Genomic DNA, 20449 nt, shown 5'->3' on the forward strand with positions numbered 1-20449 from the left:
GGGTCGTGTTTGAAGGAATTTGAGAACTCAGTGCACAGAATCATGATGTTCGTTGGAAATAGAAATGAACTTTTCAACTGCTTTGAAATTGATCCACCTAGGTTTCATTGAAATTTTCTTTACACTCAGAAAATACTATATCCTCACCAGGAGTGGTGGTATATGCCCATGACCTCAGCTACTAGGGAGGCTGAGGCAGGAGGACTACAAGTTTGAGGCCAGCTTGGGCAACTGAGTGAGGCTCACTGGTAGAATGCTTGCTGAGTGTGAAGGGGGCCCTGGGGTCTCTTCTCAGTACCACACACACACACACACACACACACACACAAAGAATATCAGACCATGTGTGGAACAAATTGGCCACATGTCACATAAGTGTCGGTGAAAATAAAGCTAATATTTGGTAATGTAGCTACTTTTATGACTGCTCAGGATGTGGCAGGTGCTATTTTAAACCCCTGTGGTGTGTGAACTCATATGTCGCTGAGTTCATTGTCACACACTGCCATTGCCCCCATTTTTCAGAAAAGGAGACTGAGCGTGGTGGTGATGCACAGCTTGCCTGAGCTGGCAGACCTGGCAGGCAGAGCCAGCAGCCTCCATCTGGTCAGCTGTCTGTCTCCAGAGCACAGGTGTCAGACCCTGCCCTGCGCTGCCTCTCAGCCAAGGAGCACAGAGCACCCAGAGGGCTGTGACAGCTACACGCAGAAGGAGAAGCAGGACACGCCAGGAAAAGGATGTGTTCCCAGGAGAGTCTCTCAAGGTCTCAGTCCTCAGGTGTTCTAGGCTGCGTAGCCCTGCCGCTCCCTATGACGGAAGTACTGTCACCTGAAGGTGCAGGTGTGGGGAAACGCCCTCGGGCGGACGCTCGGGGCCGTGTGCCGGGCAGCCTGCCCATCTTCCTCTTTTAGAAAAGTTATACCAATGTTATGAGCTCCAGTTGCCTGAGGCCCAAGAGAATGAATTTTGATAGGTAATTTTCTCCAAAATAATGAGAGTTTTTAATATCATCAGAGAAAGAAAGAAGTCAGGGGCCAGCATTTTAATTTTGAAGTTCCAGGACATTTGCTCGTTTATGTGTTTTTCTGAAGAAATCAGGAAAGGTCTTGAAGAACATTTCTGAACTGTCAGAGAAAGTTGTAGAAAGGTGGCTGCTGAGAAATGGGCCCTGGGAGCTCGCGCGCACCCAGAGAGCTGCGCAGACACCGTGCGGGCGCAGGACGAGCCTGGGGCCGGGGCTGCGAAGGCTCTGCTCCACTTTCTTTTATGCTGTTACCATGGCAAGGTCACCAAGGTCACCAAGGGAAGGCACCGCTATTCTGAAGTGATTTCCGGGCTGTGTTTTCAGTCCTCGGTGAGGGAACCTGCCGCCTGGGTGGAGAAGAGCTCAGGGGAGAGCCCCTGGGGACTTTGTGTAAACCCGGGGAAGCGAATGGGAGGAGAGGGGGTGCTCCCCGCAGAAGCCAAACAGAAAGCTGAAGGGCTGGCCCTGGGGTGAAGCCTGAGCTCGACCTTCAGAGGAAGGAGCCAGGCCGCAGCCAGCAGGCAGTCCTGGAGGGAGCACGGGCAGCAGCCTTCTGGTACCTTCAGCAGTCCACACGGGGTCGGGGCCTGGCTTCCTGTGGGCAGCTGCCTTGCGTCTAGGGGAACTGCTGACCAGATTCTGTTGCTTCCTCATGCACCGGTGGTTTTGGGAACAGTGGACACTGCTGCTTCAGTGGGGCGAGAAAGGGTGACTCAGAGCTTGTGGTCTGGTCGCCCACTTGTAGACTTCTAGGGGAAACCTTGTACATGCATAGACTCTTGGCATTGATTTTTGGAGTGCACAGGAAGAATTAGTGGAATCCCACTTTTTGTCACCGGAATCCTAAGGACAGTGGAGTATTATGGAGGATCTTGCCTAGTAAACTTTACCGCTACCCTCCAGGGCAGGGTGCTGGCAGACTTCCTAGAAAAGTAAAATTAGGATTTGATGCTTCACATCAAGACAAACTAATGCCCATTTGGTAGTGAAGCGTCCCCTTTCTTCTCCTCCAAGGTTTGACGAAGGTGCTGTGGATGGTGTGAGGCTGGAGGGTCTCCTCTGGCATCATGGTTCCTCCTTTGGGACCTGACAGAGTTATCATCTCCCACCTGCTTTGTGTCGCAGTGCTGGCCCAATTCCACTCCTGTTCCTCCTGTTTCTTGGCCTCCATATTCCTCATGATAGCACGTTTTTGTGAAGTTTGAGTCATACTTGCCCACATCACATCCTTAGTTCCCTTCTGAAGTCAGAAACAATTCAGGGGTGGGATACTGGAGACAAGTATACGGCCCAGACAGGTCAGCTGAATAGTGATGAAGTGGAGGAGACTGGCTTTGACAGGCAGCTGCCCTGGGCCCCTTTGTAGGAAGGGAGAGCTTCGATTTCCACAGCGGGTGCTCCTACCCGCAGTGGCTGCCTCAGACCTGTGATCCCAAGGGGCGGAGAAAGTGAGAGGTTTCACATCTGACAGGTGAGCAAAGGATGGGCCCAGGGAAAGGGATGAAAAGATTGTTCACAAGACATTAGATCAGCTGTTCTAAACGTATGGTAGTAATAAAATTTGGTTAAAGATGGGGAAACAGAGCTGGAAACATGTACCAGGCAAGTGTTCCACCACTGGGCTGTGGCTCAGTGGTGGAACACTTGCCTGGTACATGTGAGGCCCTGAGTTCCATCCTCAGCACCCATAAAAATAAATAAATAAAATAAAGGCATTGTGTCCATCTACAACTACAAAATCATTAAAAAAAAAAAAAAGGATGGGGTAAAAATCGCAATGAAAGTTCTCATGCATATTGAGAGCCGTGCAGTCAGTCTTGGCCGGCCGGCTGGCCTGCCTGCTTGCCTTCCAGATCAGGGCTTGAACCCAGGGCACTTTGCCACTGATCTACACCCACAGCCCTTTTTCTTTTTGAGATAGGGTTTCACTAAAATGCCCAGACTTGCCATCCTCCTGCCTCAGCCTCCTGAGTGGCTGGGATTACAGGTACGTAACACCACTCCGGGTTAGGCTGTGTCTCTAGAAGTCATTTTGGTTAAACAATAGTCTCCTCATCTATAAGAATCCCAGTAGAGAACCCGTCTCATTTTAACACCTAATGTGGCTGTTCTTCTTCTTAGCAGTTGGTCTGCTTTTATTGCCTAAGCCCTATCATTGCTGACCTAAGCTTTCCTCCTTGGTTTGGTTACTAAAAGTTAAAGTGAAATTTGTGAGCTGCCTTTGGCACAGACTTAAATCATTACAGAGGAGAAATTCTTTCCTAAAATGTTTTATTTTCAACCTCTCAAATTTGCAAAAGAGCAGAAGTAATACAACAATGAACGTGCCTTGCCTTTTACCTGCCATCGCCAGCTGTTAGAACCTTGTCCCTTTTGTGGTCCGTCCTGTATGCCCCAGGCGAACCCCCACACACTTCTTTCTGTACCTTTTGCAGACGAGCTGTAGATCTCACAGTGCTTTATTCTGCCTAGTTCTATATACACCCTCTAGTGCAAGTTCGTTTCACTATATATGCATAAACCCTTGCTGTGCCAGATAATGCTATCAGTAACTCAGTCAGACCATCTACCCATGGTGTTAGATTAAACCACCAGTTTTCCAGAACATACGTTTGGCTATCAAGTCTCTTTAGTCTCCATTGAGGCAGGGAATTTTCCTAGTCTCTTTAGTTGACTTCTCAAGGACATTGACTTTCCTTGAGCACATGTAAGATGTCTTGTGCATGGAGCTCTTTCTTCATTTCTATCAGTGCTCCTCGTGATCTAGCTGAAGTTAAACATTTTTAGCAAAAACACCAGATAGGTGATGTTCTCACTGCATCCCATCTGCACTTGCAAAATTTCAGGTTGGTGTCCCATTGCTAGTGCTGTTCCATTAGCTGGTGACAGCGTTAGCCGTCACGTTTCCCACTGAAGAGATAGTCTCTGTGGAACTCTGGGGTATGTGTGAGGAGACGCTCTGAGACTAGGGTGCCATTTTGAACCCACACCTGGTTCGCTGTTTTCTGTACCCTTGTTTGTTCACTGACCCCACAGTTTATCACGCACTGCTGCCACATTGTGTGTAAGCTTGTCAGGCAAGTCAGATAGTTTCTGGAAAAGCAGAAATAAGCTATGCATTTTACAAATACCTCCTCTCAAGAGCACCTCGGGAAATCATTATTGGAATTATTTGGTTATGATTTAAATGTGCATATGTGATAAAACTCTTTCCCCATGTAACCAATTGGCCCAGTGTGTACATATAATCAATCTATTTTCTTTTGCTACAATTCAAATCTATATGACTTTGTTCTTCTCTGGTTCCAGGCCCATCTGTGTCCACGTGAGCTTAATGACCGATCATCTGCAAGATGATGACCATGGAAGCAGAGAGAAAGATGACAGCACAGACACTTCGGACCCAAAGCCACCCAGAGGGACGGGAGCCAGAGTGCTGGAGCACACGTGTTCTCAGGGGCTTGAGGATCCGGGCTCTCTGGGTGAGGATGGCTGCCCGGGCTCCGGTCCACTTGCCGGGCCCCTGTAGGCGGTACTGGTATGGGGTGCAGGGCCCATAGAAAACCTCCCTGGCTAGCTTGGCATCCCAGAGGAAGAGGGAGAGCAGGTTGGGTTTGACGCCTAGCTCAGAAGCAATCTCATCCATGTAGTCGATGTAGTACACTCGAGATGCATCTCTGGGGCTGTCCACAAACCTGGAATAAGAAGGACAATGTTGGAAGCCCTATGTCATATTTGAGTCCATATTGTCCCCCGAGTTTCCAGGGAACTTCTTTTCTACTTATTTCTTAAAACACTTTTCTTAAATTTCTTAATGCATGTTTCCATGTATTGATTCTGTACAGAAACTATATCCTTGAGCACTGAACAATTGCAAACTGTTTCAGACTTTGGACATTAAAAACTATGCTGGTAGCCAGGTGTGGTGGTGCATGCCTGTAATCCCAGCAGCTCAGGAGGCTGAGGCTGGAGGTCATGAGTTCAAAGCCAGCCCCAGCAATTTAGTGAGGCCCTAAGCAACTCAGTGAGACCCTGACTTCAAATAAAATCCAAAAAAAAAAAAAAAAAAAGGCTGGGGATAGGGCTCAGTGGTTAGGTGCCCCTGGGATCAATTCCTAGTAGCAAAAACCAAAAAACTATGCTGGTAAGGTATTCTTGGGGATATGTGATAAAAACTATTAAAGCCTATTTTAAAAGTACCAAAACTTTTCAAATTTTGGAGGATATTAATTTCTATTGAAGAAACAAATCATAAAAATGTGAATTAATTATCTAGTCAAATTTTTTTAGTCTATATATCAAATCTAAAAATACACAAATATCTATTATAACTGACAAAATAGTAAAAAATCAAGTTCTGATTACAAATGAATATACAGGAAGCTATAACCAAAATCCAGAAAGCAAATTCGTTTTTTCCAGCAATGAAAATATAAACAACCAACAATAGACTCAAGTAGACAAAAATGGCATTTACATGTCCTGTTTAGTTGTATGGCCTGTACTGTGGGTCTAGTTAGGTAATGGTAAGAAGGGCACCTGATCATCTCCAAAGTTCCCCGAGTGAGCATAGGTTTATTGCAAAGCACTCAGAGTAGGTCTTTACCACACTGAAGTAAGTACGCATGTTCCTGAGCTACTCTCTCTCTCTCTCTCTTTTAATATATTTAGTTGTCAATGAACCTTAATTTAATTCATTTATTTATATGTGGTGCTGAAAATCGAACCCAGTGCCTCATATGTGTCAGGCAAACGCCCTACCACTGAGCCACAACCCCAGCCCCGCTGAACTGCTCTTGATTGTGTCTTGAGGAGTGTGTTGTGTTTTCTGTATTCTGAACAGATTATTTCTCCTTTGATTTTCTGACTTGCTTCTGGCAGTGAGCACAGGCTGGTCTGCGTGTTCTGGTCTTCACCGTAGAGGCCTCTCACTGCAGGGACTGGACATCCTATGAGACTGGTGTTCTAGCCAGGCTTTCCACACCTGTCCCCATGTGCGTTGTCACCATAATGTCACAGAGCTAGAATCGTCTTAGGGGTCTTGTTAAGGTGCCTTGTTCAAAAACAAAGGTCAAATAGGACCTGCTGCACCTGTTTGGTATCCTTTAGCGGGGGATCGTGTGCTTACTCTTTGGCCATTCTCGTTTTCCTTCTGTTGATCTCAGCCAGCATGTCAGTCTCTGAGGGCAATTTTTTCAGTCCTAAGAAAAAGCAAGAGAGAAATGTAAGGAGGGCTTCGAGACGAGTAAACAAAGAGAGGTTTTCCAAGAGGAGAGTTGTCATAATCGGGTCATAGGGAACCCCTGTGAACTTCCCTCCTGGCATTCTCAGGAGCGGGATGGATGGAGTCAGCTTTCCCCAGGAGACGCAGGCTGTTGAGTGGTTCTCAGCTGCAATACACAGTGAAAGTTCTTGAATGCTAAGAATTCCCCCAAACATCTGGCTTGTGGTTGACACATGATGTTTGCACAGATTTATGAGCTAAAGTGTGAGGTTTGCACCCATGCGGGGTCCTCAATGCAGGGAAGTTAGGGTAAGCATCACCGTCATCTTTGTCATTTCTTTAAGGTGGGTACGTTGAAGATCCTCTCCACTACTTTGAGATTGACAGAGCATCTTGTCAACTGCAGTTGCCTGGCGTGCCACAGAACACCAGAGCTCCTTTCCTATCCCGGTGCAGCCCTTCACGGGCTCTCTGGTCTCCACCACTACTCATCTCCCAGCCTCTATGGGATCACCTCTGAGGTGCCTCTCATGAGAGAGCATTCCATGGGTGTCTTTCTGGGTCTGATTTATTTTGCTCAAGACTACTTCCTTATCCTGGTATTGTAAACAGAGCTGTGATAAACACAGGAGTGCAGGGGGTCTTTTTGACATGTTGATTTCATTTCCTTGAAGGATATATACCCAGTATGAGATTGCTGGGTCACTTTTATCTTCCAGAGATCCTCAAATTCTACTGTGACCAGCTTCTGAGGCAGGTCTGTCTGAAAAGATCCTTACCTTGGGCTCATGTCTTAAAAAAAAGTTTTCTGAGTCCCCAGAGGCATTGGAAAAATGTCACCTCTTATGTGTATTCACAAACATACACTGATGCAAAATCTCCCAGGACAAACAGTAGCTACTGCATTTTATAAGGAAACAAGTGGCTAAAGTGAAAGGTGGTGTGTGTGCGTGTATACGTGGGGGAGAGGAGGCGTGAGAAAGTGCAGGTCAGGTCAGGTCAGGAGGAGACAGGGAATCGGGACAGCACAGGAGAAGCAGGTGCGCTGACTTCTAAACTACATGCTTTGCGCCTTGTCAGGGTCACAGGGACAGCAGGTGAGGTTGCTGCTCAGGCACTGAAGGGAGCCACTAAAGCAAGCAGCTCAACCCAGGGCAGGCAGACCCAGGGACCTGTAGCCTCCTCCCACTCGCAGTCTGGGCTCTGTGCTCCCCCATCTCCTCTAAGGGAACCCTGCAGGCATTGGCCTGCAGTCACCCCATTCCTTCATATTCACTGCTGGGTCCCACCAACTCTAAAGACTGAGTCCTACTGTGCATCCGGTCTGCGGTGACCTGCACACAAAATACAGGCTTCCCTCCTCCGCCCTCTGCCAGGAAGTGTACGTGGTAAGTCTTTGAACATCTCTCAGAGGAACGAGGGGCCACCCAGGCCTGGTTGTCCTAGGTTCCAGACAGGTAACAACACTGGGTTCCCAGCACCAGAGCAGCATCAGGTGGTATAAACTGGATGCCAGTCGGGTTAGAGCCATGGGGTGTCTGCCATCATGTATGGGTGTCTTGTGTGTGCCTCCCTGCTCCCTGGGTGGACAGCTGGAGACCCAGGTCAAGAAGCATCCTGTGAAAGGCAGGTGGTAGGTACCACGGCCAGCTCCCATGCATGTCCAGGAAGAGCAAGGCTGCTAGCCACATGGTTCTGGAACCGCGTTTACCTGGGCTCTCTCCAAACACTCGGGTGCCATAGACGTAGCACAGAAGTGTGATCTCCTCATGAGTACCACGAAATGTCCTACAACACAGACTTTAGAGGATGCAGTGTATGCGCAGGAGCAGACTTGGGAAATGGACGGGCATCTCTCATTACATGTGCACAACTTGTGGAGCATCAGTTTTCCTCCTAGGTATGTCCCCAAGAGATGCACATGCTCAACTAATCACAGGTGTTAGGCTGTTGATGGCATCATTGTTTCTAGTCATCCTCAGTGGCCATCAGCATGGCATGGACAAGTTGTGAGTATATGTGTCCAGATCACACATCCGTGACTTCAGGAAATGAGGTTAGACAGAGAAGGATCACAGGCCACCTGGATGCACATTCCTGCCTCATGCAGTGAAAAGCAGGCACTAGATAGCTTCCTGACTCACCTAACTGGCAAGTGTATGGCTCAGAAGGCAGAGGATTCAGTGAGGGCAGCCACTCTGTATGCCCATGGTGACCCTTCAGGGAAGACATGTCCTGAGAAGATGGAACCCTGACTTCTCATTCTTTGGAGCATGGGGAAGATATCAGAGTTATTTGGGGATGTGAGGGAAGGGGACACATGTGATTCAGCCAGCTTCTCTGGCTCTCAGCAGCTGTCATGCCACTCTGCCCGTGGAACCTGGTTTCTGTCTGGCCCCAGGGTTGCTGGGTTCAGAGGCATCAACCTGGGTAAGGACTTGGGAAGTGAGCCAGAATATGAGCCACGTATTTGGAGTTTACCTGAAACGTAAAGTGACTTCCCTAACTTTCTGCATTCTGTTCACAGGTAGCTTCTCCCTTGCTGGCCTTCTGCCCTGGCCAATTTCTGCTTCCATAATGCTCTCCCTTAAATTAACTTTCTACTGAAAAGAACTAAGTGAATGGATACCCAGTACTCAATTGTAGCCTGATGACAGTTTTACATGTTTTCTATTGTTATTATTTGGTTACTTTCCTTTTAACAGAATTCTCTTAGAAAATCAAACTGAAACTTCCAGAGAGTCCAAAAGCCATGAATCTCTAATGGTGAAATCTTAGGTGCTTTGGTAAAAGGTAAATTGGACAGAAGAGCTCTGGGTGCCTTGCCATTCATGCATAATCACGTAGAAGAGCGGGCCTACCTTGGAACACGCGCACAGCCCATCGGCTCTGGAGTTCTGCTGTGGGGATGAGGGCCCCCACGGGCTGCAGGAGGCCGATGAAAGCCAGTGTTGGCTTCTCCAGCTGAGGAGGGAAGACAAACTTATACATGGAATGCTGGCTGTCCAGGATTGCTAAGTCATCCTCCAAGAAAGGGAAAGAGAAGGTGTATCCTGTGGCAAAGAGGACAGTGTCAACCTTCTCTTCAGTGCCATCCTCAAAGATGGCGGACGTCTCGGTGAACTCCTTCACGTTTGGTTTCATCCGCACTTTTCCAGTGATTATGCGATTTGGCAGGTCGTCACTGAAGGTAGACTGATGGCTGAGAAATCTGCATTATAGGGAATGTAATATGAAGAAGTGTGCATGAATTTTGTTTATAAAGAAGTTGTGGTAAATGATCTCAAATGCACCATAGTATCTGTTTTTTTTTTAAATTGATATCTCTAGAAAGGTAAGGAAATGTAGTTTCTTGGTTAAGAACTTGGTTTTAGACACAGAATTTTGCCTCTGCATTGATCGTGCCACTTACCAGCTGTGAAATCTTGGAAAAGGCAGGAAACATTTTATCTTTGGTTTCCTAATCTATAATTAGAATGATGGCTCAACAACCAGATGAGATTGTGCTAAGTATGTGATAATAAACATGAACTCTATTTATATGTTTATCAGGAATAAAATCCTTCAATTTTAACTTACTTGATACCAAGTAAGGATTTGCATGAATTCATCATTAATCTTTATCAGTGATCTACAAAGAGCTACTGAAGGACTTGAACAGGAATCTTTGAAAACAGAAAGATGGTGGAAGAGAGAGCCAACACTAGTTTGCTCCTCCATAGGATGGAAATAAAACCACAGCTGTTACTCTCCTGGAGGTGAGGGACTGTGTCTGAGCACTGAAGTTGATACCAGAGATTAAAAAACAAAACAAAACAAAAAACTTGGTGGATTCAGAGACTAGAGAGAGTAACGAAGCATCAGAAATAGAATGTGTTCGCTTGGGGCTCTGGCAGCTTGGTTTGGGGAAGAAGGTTCTTCTGAGGGGATGAAGGTGAAAGAGAAGGAGTCACAGCCTGGTGTAGAAGGTAGTAGAAGGCTGGTGTAGAAGGCTGTCCCGGGCAGACTAAAGACTTAAAGAAGCAGGTCTCCTGGAGTCTGAGAAACTGCAGCTTCAGGGCAGGACTCCTTGCATCTCTCAGCAAACCCTCAGAGGTTATAGCTGGGAACCACTGTGAGGTCCTATTGTTTGGGACTAAACTATTGTGGGAACCAGGAATCTTGGCATAATCACCTCTTCAGGTCCCGGGGGACACTTGGGTATGCTGACTCCGCAGGCTGCTGAGAGCCATAGCGGAGTCGGGATGACACATGACATTTTTGCCAGAACGAGTGGTTGAGAGGTGACGCCAGCAAGCCATTGAGATGATGATGGTTATGTTAAGCTGTGTATTCAATTGTATATTAGACCCCTGCTGTCTGCCTCGCCCTGCTACTTTGGAGTTCTCCCAGGGATTCCCGGAGAGTTCCCATTGGTTGGGGAAGTGCGGGAGGAGGGATTTCCGGAGGAGGGATTTCCGGTTGGTGTGTGGTGTGTCCTGGAAGAAGTCTGCGTGCGTGGCGTTCCTGGGAGTGCGGAGAAAAAAGGAGTTCCTGTTTTAAACCTACAAGGCTGTGTGGCGGCTCGGTTATTTTGTGCCCAGCCAGACTGCGGCAGCAGGCAGTGGCCCTAGAGACAGCCAGGGCTTGGGAAGTGCCTCTGACACAAGTTTGCTGAGGAGTTTATGCTGGGTGGGGAAGTGGCTTACAGTGGGAAGGGAGTGGAGGGGACAGAGGTTCAGTGATCCTGCCCTGTGACACAAAGTGACCTGTCACTTATTTTGTGTGGGAGGCAGGGTTCAAAGGTGCTGCGATGAAGGTTAGCAATCCCAGCACAAAACTAGGCGGTCCAGTTGCTCCTCCCCCCTCAGAGGTATTCTGGGATGTGCTGCACCTTGGACATTTGTCACACCCCTGGACATTCAGTCTACATTCTCTTGGGAGTGACTGTATCTCCTAGTGCTAGCCACGCTCCACCAAACCGCTCAGTGAGAGGGGCTTGCTGTGGCTCTGACTTGTGCCATGCCCCTAGTTACACAGTCTAAAGTCACTGGAGAGAACCTACTCTTGGCATGGTCAACATGCCCTTAATGTTTTCAGTGAGAAATGTACAATGCAGTCTGCTCTTTGTCCAACTTGTTTTGTGAGACCTGAGAGGAATTCTAGCAAGCAGCAGCTGTGACCCCCACTCCCTGTCCCTCCCTCACCTGTTGAATTCCAACCTTTGCCATCTGGAGACCATGTTTCCAACACCTCAGCTAGGAGGAACTGTTTACTTATTTTTTCCTCCATAAATGTCAGCAGATTTCTCAGTAGAAATTATAAAGGTAAGGAGGACGTCAAAGGGTGTTTCAAGAAAATAATTGCCAACTTAGATTACTACACTCAGCTAAGACATCCTCCAGAATAGAGGAAGTAATGAAGTCCTTAGAGAAGCTTGAGGTAAGGCAACTTGTGACCAGTCAACCAGCTTTACAGAAGGTACTTAAGGAAATCATACACCCTGAAGAGGAAGAACAGTAAACAATGATGAAGGCAGAGAAGAAAAGTAAAGTTCACTGAAAGAACAGATTAGCAAAGGAGAATTAGTAAAGAATCAAACAGTACTAATGCACAAAAACTTCAAGCTCCAAGAAGAATAAGAGATGAAGAAATGAACATAGGATATTTAAAACACCCAGAAGAAAAATAATCACACGATAGGAACAAATATATACCTTTCAAAAATAACCCTGGATGGGCTTGGGGTGTGGCTCAGTGTTAGAGCACTTGCCTAGCAGGTCTGAGGCTCTGGGCTCAATCCTCAGCACTACATAAAAATAAAGTCTATCTATAACTGAAAAAAAAAGACCTTCCTGAATATAAATGGTCTTAATTCTCCAATTAAAATATGCAGACTGTGTGATTAGATTAAAAAAGAAAAGCCTGTGTCTTCTTTCTGCAAGAAACTCACCTCATCAGCAAAAAAGTCACACCTTGAAAATAATGATGGAGAATGGTATTCCAAGAAAATGTACTCTAAAAGGAACCACCCTACTCATATCTGACAAAACAGGCTTTAAGCTACTACATATTGATAAGGGGAGCAGTTCATCAAGAAGATATAACAGTTATAAACATATGTTGGGGCTCCCAATCTTATCAAACAAAGACTATTAACAATAAAGGGAGAGAGACAGGGCCCAAGACAATAAGAACAGGGTGAATCCAACACCCCTGTCTCACCCACAGATCATCAAGACCAAATCAAACCAAAACAAAACCTCAACACCCCCCCCCAAAAAAAAAACAATACTGCAAATGAACATCTAAGTTATACTATAAATCAAATGGACTTAACAGACATCTACAGAAAATTCCATCGAACATCAGCAGAATATACATTTTTTTGTCAACACATGAAACTTTTTTCAAAACAGATTATATATTAGGCCATCGGAAAGTCTTATCCAAGCAAAGAATTGAAACAAATTTGCATACCTTATCAAATCATAATGTAATGAAACTAGAAATCAATGGCAAGAGAAACTGCAGAAATTATATAAACACACGGAGATGGAATAATATATTTTTGAACGAATAATGGATCACTAAAAAAATCATTTAAAATTCTTAGAACTGAATGAAAACACAACCCATAGCAGAAACTGTGGGAAACAGCGGAGCAGCACAAAGAGGAGGTTTGAGCCATGAGTGCCTGCATTAAAAAATACCTCCAATAGAAACCTAATGATGCATCTCAAGGTCTTAGAAAAAGTGCATACTAAATTCACAATCAGTAGAAGGAAACAAATCATAAAGATCATGGAAGAAATAAATAGAATAGGGACTAAAAGAACAACACAAAGGATCAATGAAACAAATAATTCTTTGAAAAGGTCAACAAAATTGACAAACCCTTAACTAGCCAGAGAGAAGAACTTCCAAAACAGAATTAGAGGTGAAAAGAGGACATTGCAACAGATAACTACTGAAATTCAAATGATACCAGGGAAAATATGAGTAATGATATGTCAATAAATTAGAAAATCTCAAAAAATGCACACATTTCTGGGCACATATGACCTTCCAAAATTGAACAAAGAGGATATAAAAACTCAAATGATCAATAAGAAGCATTGAGATTGAAGCAGTAATAAAAAGTCTTCTAACAAGCAAGCTGAGGACTGGAGGGACTCACTGTGAATTTCACCAAATTTTTAAAGAAGAACTAATGCAGTGCTCCTCAAAGTGTTCCTAAGACACAGAGGGAAGGACCTCTTCCAATTCTGCAAAGCAGGATCATCCTAGTGTGAAAAGCTGATAAAGATACAACAACAAAAAGAAAAAGAGAGCAAAGTATAAACCAGCATCCTTGTTGAGCTTAGATGAAAATATCCTCAATGAAACCCTGCAAAGTGAAGTCAGTGGCACGTCTAAAAGGTCTCCATCACAGTCAAGTTGGTTTCGTTCCAGGGATGCAAGGCTTGCTCTATATATACAAACTGAAAATGTAATAGGGAATCAAAGCAGAGTCAAAATAAAACTGAAGAATCTTCAGAATCAGGAAAAGCCTTGGATAAACTTGATATTCCTTTAGGATAAAGTCCTGAACAAATTAGGTATGGAGGATCCCACTGCAAAGTGACAGACCTTACATGACAAATGGGAAAAGTGGAAGCCTCTCATCTGAAGCCAGGAGCTACCCAAGGGTGTGCCTTCTCACCACTCTTATTCATCAGTACTTGAAATTCTAGCCTCTGAAACTAGGTAAGAGAAAGAGACTAAAGGTAAGCATGGGGAAGGGGGAAGCCACACTGTCCTGGTTGCAGATGATAGGATTACGCCCCCAGGAACCCCCGAGCCTCCTCCTCTAAGTGTCTTAGAACCAGAGCAGCAGGACACAGAAGCCACCTGTGAAATCCAGGAGCTTTTCTATATGTCAATAATGAGATCTCTAATGCCATTCACAACAGCCTCAAAAAAAAAAAATTCTAGAACCCAACCCAACAAAACGTAAAGACCTCTACAAAATGAATCAAACTGAAGAAAGAGGCTGAAGGAGATGGTAGAATGTGAAAAGGCCTCCCGTGTTCATGGAGTGAGACAATCTTGTTAAAGTGTCCCACCCCAAAATGATCTACAGATTCAGTGCAGTTCCCATCAAAATACCAGAGACGTTATTCACAGAACTAGAAAGAACATCCTAAATTCAAACCTAAGCACAAAAGACCCTGAACAGCCAAAATAGTCCTGAGTCAAAACATCCAAGCTGGACGCGTCACAACATCTTAGTTGAAAGTCCACTACAAGCTGAATACCAATGTCAACTGGCACTATTCAAACTAACCAAGTCATGGAATCAGCTTGGGAGCCTGGAGGTAGATAAATGGACCAAGAATATGCGGTCCATTTATATAATGGAGTATTACTCAGTCATGAGGAAGAATGAAATCATGTCATTGTCAGAAAATGGATGGCACAGAAGGACATCATGTTAAGCAAAAATATGCCAACAACAACAAAAAAACAACCCAAGAACTTTTTAATTTCATACACGTAAACTGGAAAAAAAAGGTGAGGGAAGGGAAAGGGAACCATGGGAAGGGGAGAGATGTAGGGTAAGATAGGGTGGGAGGGAGGGGAGCCGCAGTCAACGACAAGACGTGCCTGTGTGCAGATCACACAGAGAGATGCACGTCTGCAGGATTCCTGTGGGTTAAGGACAAGAAAGAAATGAGAATACAGATAAAAGAGTAAGCATATTTGTACATACTCTTTTATGTATATCCTTTCCTAAGACTTGCTGCCAAATGAACAAAAAAGAAAAAAAAAACAGAAAAACTGTGCGGCCCAAACCAAAAAACAGAGCTACTCAAACAGTGTGACCCTCGTGGGGAGAGTGGGGCTTAGAGACAGCCAACGCTTGGAGACTGCAACAGGAGGTTTGAGCTGCGAGTCCCTCTATTCCCAGGCGTCCTTTGCTGTCACTACCCGTCTTCTACATCCTGAAAAACCTGTGCTTTGCAAGAAGCTGGAGTCGCACACCCACCTCATGAGTCTAGTCCTGAGCTACATGATTTCTTCCTGCACATACTTGTGAGAACTGATTCTCTGCTGTCGCTGCCTGCTTGGCCTAGTTGAAGTCTTTACAATCTTTTATTTGACTATTTTTTTAAATTCAGGAACCTCTAGGGAAGGAGGGGAGAGGAGCAGGAATGGAGACAGGGACAACACCAAGCTCCTGGGTCAGGTGGGGGAGGGACCAAAGGCCCCAGAGGGGGAAGAGCCAGGCGAGTGTGGCCAGGAGGGAGGGCCGGTCCTGGTCAGAACTGCTGGGGTGAGAGGCCCCAAGCAAGAGGGGTCCTGGGACATCCAGGGGCACTGCCCGCCTGGGTGGTGAGTTCTAGGGTGGCCATGGTCATGGGTCCTAGAGGAGCAGGACAGAGGTCACAGCAGTGAGGAGGGCCAGGGGTGGCTGCGCCTGAGTGTGGGGCCTGTCCGTGTGGATGTTGGACCTGTCCTGATGGACGTCAGCCTGAGGGTCGCTGTGGATCTTGTTTAGAATTCAGAGAGTGAAGGGGCACGTGCTATGAAGGGTGGCATGGCAGGTGGCACAGGTCTCATGAGACCAGCGCTGAGTTCCCTGCGCCCCCCCCCCCCTTGGCTTTGCTGTGGCACCCCACAGGAAGGAGCAGGAATGACTAAAGGAGTAAAAAGTCCTGCCAGGTGTTAGCATGGGGCATGCCCTGCTCCTGTGCCTCTGGGGCCACCGACTCTGCTGAGCTGCCTGGCCGTCCCAGCCCAGGTGCACGTACCTGTGTGCAGCCTGCAGCCCGTAGTTGGCGTGGTTGAACCTTGCGTTCAGTTTCTTCTCTGCCCACCTGTTGATGAGGAACGAGGGCAGTAGTTTTTGGAGTGCCCTATTGTACCGGGTGAAGAGGGCGGTGTCCATGGGGTTGCCGTCATCCCACACCCGGTTCCAAATCCACGCGCCTCGTCTCGTGCTGAGGAAAACCTGCGAGAGAGGAGAAGCCGCCCAGTAACAACTCTGTCTTCTCACCTTGATGTCAGAATGAGTGTAAAATGCCAACCTGCTCAGCAACACGACTGATCTCGCCAGCCACATCTGCTCCAGAGTTCCCGATGCCAATCACAACCACTCTCTTCCCGGCAAAAGAGTCTGGCTGCTTGTACTCCCAGCTGTGCAGGTACCTGCCCCGGAACTTCTGGATGCCTGGGAGGAGAGGAGCAACCCACGTCAGCAGCACAGACGGGAACGGGGTCTGGCACAGTGTGCCTCCAAGCTGAGGCTGTGTCTCTTCCACCCGCTTTGCTGCTGTGGGTCAGGCACTGCCGGAATGACAGAACCAGGCTGTGCAAGGAACAAAAGGTTCAGAGGCAGTGTGGATACGGCTGAGACCAAAATCCAGCAGACGAATGTCCCTTAAAACCCAACCTGAAGTTTTTTCACTGTGCTCACTAGTGCTACCTTGGGATGTTCTTGTCTTTTTCTGATTCTCCACTGATATACGAGAAACTGCTCTTCACTTCTTGTAACACTGAGAAGGAATTATGCACAAAGGTCCTTAGCCAGGTGAGCGTGCAGAGTGCTGTCCAAGGAAGCTGACCGCGGCTTTAGAGGTTAGAGTGGTCAGCAGGATACTGTGTGGAAGTTTTAATGATATATTTATTTAACTAGCTTAATCTAACAGGCTAGTGTATAATCAGCCCACAGAGGTACTCTGAGGCTTTTACCCACGTTGCCATGTGTTTACAATGCATATATTGTAAACGAGCGTGTGTGTCACATTTCAGTAGCTCCAGAGACAGGCGCCCGTCAGCAGCTCTGTTGATTAGGACAAATGCGAATGAGTAGTCTCAGAGGTTCTTGACAATTTTGATTGTATTCCACAAATATCACAGACGTTGCTACAGGTGTATGTTTTACCCGTCTTCACTCAGCCCTCCCTCACTTCTCTTTGGGGACTGTCAAGATCTCCTCGTTATTCATGTGTCTGCTTTGGTCTTTCTCCCTGTCAAACCATCTTCCCACCACTTCAAGACAGACCTGTGTAAGTACAAATGCATCAGGTAGCAGTCCCTTCAAGGGCACACACAGGCACACAAACACATATGCACATACACATGCACAGACACACATATGCACACACATGCATACACACACATGCACACAGACACGAACACACACCCTTGCAGAATACACTCGCACACTAACAGACATTCACAAACATGCACACACACACATGCACACACACACTGACACACATGCACACATACTCACACATGTGTGCACACACTCATACACACAAGTGCACACTCACACTGACACACATGCACACACACACACACTTGCACACACTCACACACAAGTGCACACTCACACGCACACACATGCACACTCACACATCGCACACTCATACACACACATGCACATACACACTCTCACAGACTGCACTGGTTGCTCACTGACTCCCGCCTACCTCTCCTGCCCACACACCTGCTCCTCCCACAGCAAGGGTGTGTTCTCCTGGCCAGGCCACACTCCATTGCTCACTTGCTTCTTCTTCCTGGAAGGCCAGACCCCTGCCTTGGCTGCCTGGGGAAGGCTGGGCTTCCAGTTCCAGGGGTACCTCTATCATCTGAGTGCTCCTCTCTGCACCCCACTGTGCCAGGAAAACGCTTCTGTCGGTGCCCATGCTAGCGTGGGCACGGAGATTCTTGGATTCAAAGATCTGTCCCTCACACTCATCAGTTAAATACCTGCAAACTCCTGTAAGGGCAAATGCTTCTCAGTGTAATGGCCGCTGCAGATCATGACCCCGTCGAAGATGTAGGATTGCTGCTTCCCATCAGCTTCTACCACAACATCCCACTGGCCAGAGGATGAAAAATCGGGGCGCTTCCTCACACTGCACACCTTCGCCTGGGAAGCAAGGGCCAAGGCAGCCTTAGTGCTAGAGCACTGCTCATCTCCATTCCCCAGAGAACTCTGGGTTCACAATAAGGTGGGTGGTGGCTTCTCTCTCCATAGCTCCTGGGATTTTATAATTGTATGCACAACAACCTCCTAGAATTGTTTCTTCCCTAGGATTGAGGTACGTTGGGCAACATAATACATGAAATTCCATTCCTAAACCTGTATTCTACATCTAATATGATTAACTGAAGCCTCAGCTTTGGGACCAATGCAGAGACAGTGCACCTTGGAGGGGACCTAAGTTGGAAATGTCTTCACTAATGTAGAGAATGTGCCGAGACACCAGGTCTCTCTAGAACTGTGGTGGACATGCACACTGGACGGGCGCCTCTGCCTGCTCTGGCTTGTGAAGACTTTGCGAGGACCCACGTAGAGGTGCTGAGCAGGGTTTGCCTTCCTTACCAGGAACTCGATGTGTTGCATGAGACCAAAGTGCCTGGCGTACATCCTGAGGTACTCCATCATTTTGGAATTGTGCATGTAGTTGGGAAAATGGTCAGGGACGGGGTAGTCGCTGAAGGCTGTCATCTCCTTGGAGGTGTTGCAGGTCAAGGATTTGTATATCCCAGCTCGTCCAGTGTCGGGGGTCTCCTGTGGGAAGCAAACCGGCCGTGGCCTCCAGTGTTCAGGCACACAGTGGGGAACGAGAGGGGGCCATCAGCCTGTGGGTTTGGGACTAGTGGTCCTTGTGGGTCTCTGCAATGGAGCTGAGCAGTAAGGAGGTGCTGGAGTCAGCCCATGTGGAGATGAGATGAGTAGGATCCTCTTCATGATGATGGACCCTAAGTGTGCCCTGGTCGTCTCCCAACAGGAAAATGTCCAGACAGATCAGAAAACCCAGGAAGGACGGGGGGAGGAGGAGAAGAGGGAAAGGGATATACCAGGAATGAACTGGAGCAAATTATGAACTTTATACCTGTGGCTATGTCTCTATGAACCCACTATTATTTGTAAATATAACACCCTAATAAAAACATTAAAAGTAATCAAAACACAACACAAGAAACAAATTCTAAACCAACCCAAAAGGAAGAAACATAAAACCGAGTGGTGAAGAGAAGTTTCCCCAGGAGAAATTCAGCCTCGCAGCTGGAGGAACATGGATTAGGAGGAGGCCCTGGAAATAGGCACCACGTAACCCGGGAGGAAGCAGTCATGAACACGTGGTGTGTCAACTCACTAAGTGACACACCAGGTGAAATCAGGCAGGGCCACGAAGGGGGACACTGTGTGAAGACTGTGTGCCACGTGCTTAAAGTCTCGCTGTTGTTCAGAAGCGTGAGCTGCCTCTGTCCATCATGGAGGGTCCATGGTGAACACACTGCTTTCAACTGCATCCAACCCGCCCACAGAGCAGCGAGAAGGTGACCCGCGGTGTGCAGGGAAGGGCCAGGGTCTGCATGCAGGTGACCTCCGGCCTGTCCCCAAGTCTGCCAAGCAGAAGGGCATGTCAGTTTTATGTGCAGAAGCCCAAGTGCTCCTGGGGGCTGTCAGGGAAATGCAGGAAGGAGGGTCCTGCAAGCCTCGGGAGTTTCAGCTTCGTCTCAGTGTGGACATTGCCACTTATAAGGGACACCAAGGAGTGAAGGAGGAATTGCTCAGAGTGGACAGAGTTTGGTTCCTGTCAGAGAGGAAGCATCTCTTCACAGACACAGCTGGCACTTCACGGAAGGAGCACAGAATTACCTCGTATCTCCACAGTCCTCCAATGTCGCTGCCTTTTTCAAAACATGTGGGCTCCAGTCCCTCCTCCAGGCAGCTCTTAATGGCCCCTAATCCGCTGACCCCGGCGCCAATCACTGCAATTTTTTTTGCTGTCATGGTCTCTGAAATGAAGGAGAATTCTTTCAGTTCTGTTGTCCCAGAGGGAAGGCCCTCCAGGAGGGCCCGTCCTGTCTGGAGTGGCCCTGTGAGCAGCTGTGCTGCTGACTCCTGTCCTCACCCAGGTGTGGCCTTGGGTGCCAAGGCCTGTGCTCCGAAGCCAGTCCACCCTCCTTGCCGGCCAGCCGTCTCTGGGCTCCCAGGCGTCCTCCCACCTCCAGAGGAGCCTGGCCTCTGGTCTGCTCCCATCCCCGCCCTCTCTCAGCCTGGCCCCTTGTTCTGGGAGGCAGTTCTCGAGAGCTGCTCCAGAGGCCCACGTCCTGCTCTAGTGGGCAGTGAGATGCCGCAGCCCATTCCCACATGACTGCTGCTGTCCCTGTGCAGGAGGTCAGCCTCCGTTCCCCTGGGGCTCAAGCAAGGG

The 20449-nt window shown here is 47.5% G+C and overlaps 1 protein-coding gene across 1 annotated transcript; it reads right to left on the minus strand.

Annotated features, from left to right (window-relative positions):
• Window positions 1-4355: 4355 nt before the first annotated feature.
• LOC124083481 (flavin-containing monooxygenase 5-like) lies at window positions 4356-20028 on the minus strand. The gene is made up of 8 exons (XM_046430182.1): window positions 19894-20028; window positions 18610-18798; window positions 17991-18153; window positions 16301-16443; window positions 16025-16224; window positions 9110-9459; window positions 6153-6225; window positions 4356-4719 (listed from the first exon to the last, which is right to left on the minus strand). Exons 1-8 carry the CDS (start codon window positions 20026-20028, stop codon window positions 4356-4358), a joined length of 1617 nt encoding a protein of 538 aa, XP_046286138.1.
• Window positions 20029-20449: the final 421 nt, after the last annotated feature.

Source organism: Marmota monax, unplaced genomic scaffold (genome assembly GCF_021218885.2).
Source record: "Marmota monax isolate L192 unplaced genomic scaffold, Marmota_monax_Labrador192_F-V1.1 WCK01_AAM20220418_F8-fsc00055, whole genome shotgun sequence".
Classification (NCBI taxonomy): domain Eukaryota; kingdom Metazoa; phylum Chordata; class Mammalia; order Rodentia; family Sciuridae; genus Marmota; species Marmota monax.

What these genes read in the sequence shown, in the direction of transcription:
- LOC124083481 (XM_046430182.1), bottom strand. Translation starts at nt 20,028, where the DNA reads ATGACAGCAAAAAAAATTGCAGTGATTGGCGCCGGGGTCAGCGGATTA. An exon ending in GCCCTTACAGGAGTTTGCAG is followed by an intron (nt 16,444 to 17,990) that starts GTATTTAACTGA and finishes CTCTCCTCCCAG; the next exon opens with GCATCCAGAAGTTCCGGGGC. An exon ending in AAAACGAGAATGGCCAAAGA is followed by an intron (nt 4,720 to 6,152) that starts GTAAGCACACGA and finishes TTCTTATTCCAG; the next exon opens with GTTTGTGGACAGCCCCAGAG.